The sequence below is a fragment of the Leptonychotes weddellii genome, chromosome 11 (assembly GCF_054177405.1).
Source record: "Leptonychotes weddellii isolate Sample4059 chromosome 11, ASM5417740v2, whole genome shotgun sequence".
Lineage (NCBI taxonomy): Eukaryota > Metazoa > Chordata > Mammalia > Carnivora > Phocidae > Leptonychotes > Leptonychotes weddellii.
This window is the reverse complement of record NC_138379.1, coordinates 82,832,095-82,839,825: the sequence shown is the minus strand read 5'-3', so window position 1 is coordinate 82,839,825 and position 7,731 is coordinate 82,832,095. Positions and strand designations below refer to the sequence as shown.

General features: G+C 55.7%; 1 protein-coding gene across 1 annotated transcript in view; it reads right to left on the bottom strand.

The window, feature by feature from the left end:
- Positions 1–7,731, bottom strand: part of DSCAML1 (DS cell adhesion molecule like 1) — a 339,900-nt gene that overhangs the window by 54,761 nt on the left and 277,408 nt on the right. Inside the window, exons 12-14 of the mRNA XM_081799396.1 lie at positions 4,358–4,557; positions 3,625–3,721; positions 2,857–2,985 (exon numbers count right to left, since the gene is read on the bottom strand). Of these exons, the coding sequence (XP_081655522.1) occupies positions 2,857–2,985; positions 3,625–3,721; positions 4,358–4,557 (426 nt within the window). The remainder of the gene's footprint in view (positions 1–2,856; positions 2,986–3,624; positions 3,722–4,357; positions 4,558–7,731) is intronic.

Below are 7,731 nucleotides of genomic sequence, written 5' to 3'. Positions count from 1 at the left end.
TTTTTTTAACGTTTTATTTATTTTTTTATTCTTATGTTAATCCCCATACATTACATCATTAGTTCTAGATGAAGTGTTCCATGATTCATTGTTCGTGCACAACACCCAGTGCTCCATGCAGAACGTGCCCTCCTCAATACCCACCACCAGGCCAACCCATCCTCCCACCGCCCTCCCCTCTAGAACCCTCAGTTTGTTTTTCAGAGTCCATCGTCTCTCATGGTTCGTCCACCCCTCCGATTTCCCCCGCTTCATTCCTCCCCTCCCGCTACCTGGGAGGAACTCACTTTTATGAAAGGTTTACCGTAGCCCTGTGCTGGATGCTTTCTTTCATCCTCAAAACAATCCCGCAAGGCAGGCACTACCATTCCCACCTTGCAGGAACGCCCACCGGGATAGGGGACAGGTGCCCACCGGGGTGGGATAGTCTGGAGCAGTTCGATGCAAAGGTAGGGCAAAGGACCAGGCAGCTGCCCCATGCTCTTGATCCCACGATTGATTTTTTTCACAGGTGCAAAGCCCTCATTAAAGGGAGAGTCTTCGTTACCCCTCCCTCCACTCTGCCTACCCGTCCTGGGACCTCCAGCTCTGGGGTAGGGTATGGCAGTTGCCCATCTTACAGGAGAGCCCAAGGGGGTTGGGGAAGACATAGATGTGCCCCGAAAACAGCGCCTTTCCTGCCCGCCTCTCTGGCCCTGCTCTCCAGATGTGGGAGGTTCTCAGCTTCGCCCGGCTCTGTGGTGCCCCAGGAAAGGTCTGCACACCTTAGAGCGTGGTCCGTGGGGGCGAGCGGGCTTGGGACAGCATGGGGGAGGAGGGCAGGGAGGCAGTTACAAGGAGCCGGGGGGCAGGGGTGCGAGTGACCACCCAGGCGCCCACTCCCACCTCCAACAATGAGGAGCAGAGCCTGCCGGCCATGGCAAGCTGACGGAGAGCTGGAGCGTGCACCGCCACATGGGGACGTGGGCCTGCAGACCTGTCCCTTCCTGTCTGGTTCCAGGCCAGCCTCAGGAAGTCTTGAGGCATGAGATGGACATAGTCAGCCTCCTCTCCCTTTAGGCCCTGTGTCTCTGCTGAGGCCCCGCTGCTCGTCACCTCTCTCCCCACTGCAGCCCTGCAACAGTCTCCTTGCTCCCAGAGGCTTCTCATTCTCCCACGGACGCCGGATGAATCTTTCCAGTATGCCATGGTACCCAAATCTCTCTCTGGGAGCTCAGACACTGTCAGTGGCTCTCAGTGACCTTCCCCAACAAAGTAAAACTCAGCCCAGAGGCCCCCTCCCAACCTGGCCCCAGAACACATTTAGTCCGATTGCCCAAGAACTATATCCGAGAGCCCTCTGTGCCCCACTCGGGCTCTGCCCTTCCCCTTTCCTTGAATCCAGGCCCATCACCTCTCAGTCCTCAAGTCCTAGCTCTCAGTGCAGCATCTACAGGGACAGGAGAGACGCTTCCCCGATGCCCCTGTGAGTGGTGGCCTCTCCTCTCGCCACCTTCTTCCCGCACTCAGGGTGGACTCCTGGGTGGCTGGCTGCCGCCTGACTTTCTCCCCAGCCAGACTGTAAGCTTCTGAGGGCAGCTGTAGAAGCCTGTTTCAGAGATGTAGAACCTTGTAGAACCCTGTAGAACCGTGTACCAGAGGTGACTGACCCCAGTGTCCTGGACAGAGCTGCTTCTCAAGAGGTGAATATGCAACTCAGAGGTTTGCTTTGCTGTGTCTGACTCACTCAGCAGCGCTCTGCTGAGTGCCTACCACGTGGTGGGCCATGTCCCAGGTGCTGGAAAGACGGCAGGGACCGGGACTTTGTCCCTCCAGAGGGGAGGACACCAGCCAGCCACTGACCACATGCTGTGCTAAGGACCAAAGGAAGGGTCTGGAAGGCCTTGGGGGAAACAGAACCTTGGATCTACCCCAAGACCTGGAAAATGAGCTGGAGTTCGTGGCGGAAGGGGGGCTGGGGAGGGATGAGTGCTCCAGACCCCTTTTTGGCATTTGATTTTTAAGTTGTTTTGAAAAGCTTATATAGGCTTATGTGAATTTGAAAGGTACAAAAGCATCCAGAAGGAGGAGTAGGGTTTCCCCTCACTTGCATGTTGTTGGGGCCCCCTAGGTGCCCTCTCGGGACCCCCCATGGCCCATTCTTCACATACCTTCCAGAGACAGTCACACAGATAACAAACACGAGCCCCTGCAGCTCTTTTGTGGCTTGGTCCACTCCAGGCCTCTTGTCCGCTCTGAGGCCCCTTCCTTGCCATTCCTGCCACTTGACAATGGGGCCCCCATTTCCCTGGAGACCTGGGGGCCTGTCATTAACTCTGTTCCACAGGGCCTCACAGTGGCAGGCAGCCTCAGGGGAGCTAGCGAGGGTCCCAGGGGAGGGCTCTGAAGGGCTACCGGGAGGACAAAACTTAGATCTGGGCTTTTCCATTCCCCAGAGACCAGCAAGGACCAGCTCTCTGACCCCCAAGCATCCCCATCATCCCAAACCAGGAGTGCCCAGATGACCTAGCCAAACCCATGATGTCTCTGACTCCACAGACACAGCCCATAGCCCCTTAGCTCTGGGCCTTTCCATTGCTTTAAGTCAGACCACCTTGTGGAGCTTGGTCCAGGGACAATCCTGGAAAGAAGGGACTGGCACTCTCTCCCCATCAATTGGGGTTCCATCTGCCCCTCTCACAGAATTCTTAGCCCAACCAGAGTCCCTCCCTTAGGAAGTCACAGGGGCTCATACACTGGTGGGTGCTGGCGTGTTTGCCTTAGATGGGCAGCTCAGAGGCTCAGGGACTGTCCTGCTGGAAGGGCACAGGCAGGGCATGGGCACAAGGGCTGTGGGGGGCTGAGCCTTCACCCTACCTGATTTGTTCTTGTATTCAATGTCGAAGCCCGTGATGATGCTGTTCCCGTCGAATCGCTGGGTCCAGCGCAGGTTCATGCTCCGGGCCTTCACCTCCCGGATCTCCAGCTCTGGGGGGTCAGGGGGCTCTGGGGAGTGGCAGATGGAAGGAGCAGAAGTGAGGACGGCAGCAGAGAGCTTGGCCCCCTGCCTATCTCCAGAGAAGACCAGGGTTCTGCTATATCCCTGGGGGTTGGTGACAACTGTGGTCTACCCAAGAGTCCTGAACCTTGGGGTCTGGGCAAGGTGCGACTGGGAGGCCCAGCAGCAGGGCTCAGAGCCAGAAGGGGGCCAAGCTTGGTCTCCTGCTTTGTTACCCTCTCTTCCTTGGCCTGGGGGAGGACAGGTCCTCTTGAGGGATTTCCTCTGACCTGAGAGGCTGCTTGTCCTCCATGAAGAGCTCCCAACTTTTCCCAGCTCGACTTTCCCTTCTCTCATCTCCTCCAGCATCTGGGCCCACAAACCCAGATACCTCCACTTCTGGAAGCAGCAATGTGTTCTACAGTGATGGTGGTCATTGTAAACCTTGTTGTCTGAAATGTGCCTGGAAGGGCCCTTATTGCCCCACTCTGGCCAGAAGGGAGAGTGGATGAAGGCTCTTCCCAAAGGCCATTTCCCATCATCCTCCACCACGGTTTGGGTGATGCCCCTGTTCTTGAGGTGGAGTTAGCAGTGGGGACCTGGCTCCCTGGGGAAGGGGTAAGGAATGGTGGGGCAGGTGAGGGTACCTTGCACAGTGAGTTGGATCAAGCCCCGGTCCTCCCCATATGAGTTGATGGCATGGCAGCTGAAGAACACAGAGTCCCCACGGTCAGCTGGCTTGAGCTGGGAGGTGGCCAGCAGGGGCAGGAGGATGGGGAGAGAGGGAGGAAATGGGGAGAGTGTTTTAGAACTTGTCTGCTGAAGCAGGCCCACTCTCGTGGGGATAAGCAAGGCCACTTCTTCTGGGAGGGGGACCCATAAGGGGCTTTGTCAAGGGCTCCTCGTCCCAGAAAGTTCCAAGGATGGAGGTTGGAAGAGTCCAGGCATGAAGGGGCTGAGGGGGTCCAGGAAGAAGAAAGAAAGGAGCTGAGGGGTCCCAGGAGAGAGGGGAAAGGGGGCTGAGGGGTCTCAGAAGGGAGGGAATGGCTGAGGGTCTCATGACAAGGGGAGGAACTGAGGAGTCCCAGAGGGAGGGAGGAGCTGAGGGGTCCAGGAGGGAGGATGGAGACCAGGGGTTCCAGAAAAGGGAGAAGGGCTGAGGGTTCCACACATTTAATGGCTGTGGGGTTGTCAGGAAAGACACATAGTGAGGTTCTAAGGCAGAGGTTCCTGAATAGGCAGGAAAGGGAAGGTGCTTTTGGGGGTTGGGGGAGGGGCTCCCAGATCCCCATTTACCTCCATTAGATACAGATGTAAAACTGTGAGATCCCCACTTTCTGAAATTTGGGGTCCCCCTGAGACTGGGGCATGGTCGCTCACCTTCAACGTGGAGACAACCTCGTCGCCGTTGTCCTTGGTGGTGATGGCGTACCGCATGACTCGGTCGGGGTCGATAACCGTGTCCCCCTTCTCCCAGCGGATGATGATGGGCCGCTCACCCCGCGCTGTGCAGTTGAGCTCCTTCGCGTGGCCCTTGATGGCGATGGTGGTGTTGGGGTGGGAGGTGATCATGGCTGGGACTGGGGAGGGGAGGAGGGGCAGGAGGCCCCAGTAAGAGGGGAGGCCAGGCTGGGGGAGGGGCGTGTGCCCTGCGCAGAGCCCCCCTCCGTTGCCCCTCCCCGCAGAGCGCCTCAGCCCCAGGGACAGGGTCCAATAAAAGTTGTGGGGTGGTGCTGTAAGAAACCCCACTGGCCTGTCTCCCTTTCCCCCTCCCCACCCATGACTGGAGTGGCCTCTCTCTTCTCCAGGGATTCTCATATTCCATGGACCCCTCTCCAGAATGCTTTAAAATGCACAATATACATAGATTTACAAAGGAAACCAGATATATCGAAGTACGGTTATACAAATATTAAAAACCTTCAAAAGCAACCTTTTCATATAGTATATCATATATCAATATGTTTTTTATTACTCTTTATCAAATACGATCTAGTGCTGAGCTTAGAGCAGCACAATGCTGTAACAGCGATGAGCATGAATGCTATGTGGAGACACGTGCAGGAACTGCGGTGTGAAAACATCTGTGGATTTCTCCGGGCGAGAGCCCCAGGTCCTGCTGCCGCCGGGCTTTGTTGTTTATATTCGAAATGGAAGGAAATACTACATTTCAGTTATAAATTAGTGGAAGAAAAGGTGTGCCCTCTTTTCTGACCCCAATTCATGGACTCCTTGAATCAGATTCATGGACTTTCTTTGGGGGGTGGTCTCTGGACCCCGGGTTAGGAGCCCTGCTCTAAAGCACTGGGGCCTCTGCTTTGCGTTCATGGCTCAGGCTCTCTCCATGGCTCTGGCTCAGCTGGTTTGCTCCTCTCAAACTGCTGAGAAACTCCCCTGTTCTTCCAAACAAAATGCAACAGAAAAGCGTGGCGAGCATCTCCACGATTAAAGTCCCCCCGGCAGTGCTAACCGGTCTGTGACCCTCCCCACTGCCGCCTCTACCACTGACCTGGGAAAATCATCATGAAACAACCAGGGCCCCAGCTGGCCATCAGGACACCCCTCCCACTGCCCTGAAAAGAAGCTTCTAGATCTTGACCCTCTTCTGGGCCTGAGCACCTTGCAGCAGCAGCAGGAGGAGAGTAGCAGAGGGAAAGATGATCTTGGCTGCCAGTGAAATCCCACCCCCATTCTCCTCCATCCAATTCAACAAATATGCATCGAGTGTCTATGCCAATACATGGCACTGCGCCAGGCTTGGGGGGCAGCACCATGATGTGAGACGGGGTCCTTGCCTGGGAGGAGGGGGAGGAGTGGGAGAAGGGAGGGGGAGCAAGACAGCTGCATAAGCAACACGAAGATGAGGAAGATGTGAAGAGTACTGCACAGAGGTATTAGAAGAGATTACCTGTGACTGAGGGCTATCTGGGAAGGCACCATCCAGCCATTTTACAAGCATTTTGGGGCACCTATTATGTGCCAGGTCTTGTGTTGGGATCTAAATGAATAGGACACATCGGATCTCAAGGAGTTTCACGGTGGCAGTGAGAACAGACAACAAGACTAGCAGTTCCAGCACAGAATGGTAAGTACTAGGCTGGGGAAATGCACACAGACACAGCGGGGTGTCGATGGGGAGGAAAGGGTACCCTAGCCAGTGGGACCTGCTCGAGCAGAGGCAGACCTCGGAAAGGTGAGGGGTCTGATGCAGCTGGAAGACTGTTCTTGTCCTGGCCTTTTCCTCACTACCTTCCTGGGAAAAGCTGCTTCTCAGAGTGCAGGTCCCCAGGGGCTCTTACCCCACCCAGGGTGCCCATTAGCCATCCCGGAGCCCACACATTGGGCTGGGCAGTGCTTGACTGTGAGACTGTAAGAATCAGACCCCATTCCACCTTCCCGCCCCCACCCATGGTGGAAGAGGACCCCTCCTCACACTGAGTTCTGCAGAGGAGCACCTCACAGACCCCATCACTGGCCTGCTTGGGCAGTTGTGCAAGAGAGCTCCCCATCTCCTCTGTCCAGCCAGCCCCCCGCTCCCCTCTGGGGCACCGTGTCCCTACTCTGCTTCAGTGGCCGACCCTTTCTTTTCCTCCCAGCGTTCTCAGGATCTCTCTCCCTTCCAGCTTTGAGGACCTACTCAGACAAAGTTCTTCCCAGCAAACTCTCCTGGGTCACCTGACTCCTAAGGACAAAGGAAGCCATGCAGCCATAACGATGTGTCCTGAGACACCCATCGCTGGGCGAGGAGACATCTGGAGCAAGTGTGGGGGATGAAGGGTGGTGTCTGGTGCCCCTGAAATCACACCGTGCAGCCAGCCACCGCCTCTGCCTGCTGTCATATGGGACTCGACACCGAGGGCAGCCCTGGCCCCCGGCCCCTGCGCCAGCCTCTCAGCCAATCCTCGCCCCAGCTCGTCAAATAATGAAGCAGATAAATTTTATAATGCACAGCATTACACCAGGATATACAATAAAACGCGAAAGACAAATAACGAGGTGCAAGTTATAATGAAGAAAAAGCCTGCAGTCAGAGACATCCAAGTATGAATTATTGACTAAGGTTTTACACTCTCAAGGATGTGTGGAGGAATATTTTCCATCAAAGATTTGCATAATTCACTCGTATAAACCTGGGTAGAATATAGAGTAAGATTTTACATCAACAAGTCGGGCTTTGCATTGCAGATGCCTCCATTTGTTCTGGAGGACTGAAATGCAGGGGTGTGGGGGCAGGGGCACAGGGGGGTGGGCTGTGAATGGTCAGAGATGGGGGCTGGGGACCCTTGGGTGGGCCAAGCCCTGAGGCCTTCCTGGGGAAGAGGAGTTCTGTTTCTGAGATGCTGCTGAAACCACGGAGGAGCTGGGGGATGTCCATGCAGAAGAGTGTGTGTGTGTGTGTGTGTGCGTGCGTGCGCGCACGCGCACGCGCGCATGCATGCACGTGTGGGGGTGGGAGCAGCATCAAGTGTCAGCAGAGGTCAGAGGCCTGAGAAGTAGGGGGAAAGGAAAAGTCTTTCTCTGAAGGAGGACTTCAAGGCTCTGCACCAGAACAAGAAACTTGCAGCACATCCCTGTTTTGCTCTAGGCAGAGTTGCGGTAGCCTGTCCAGGGCACAAGTGTGAAGGATAAAGGCACCCATTTGGCTGGATGCATCCTGGTGCCAAGAGCCATAGTTTGGCCAGTGGAGCAGGAACTGGTTTCAGACTCCACTTGCCCCTTAGGCTATGCACCTTTGAGCAGTGCACAACCTGTGC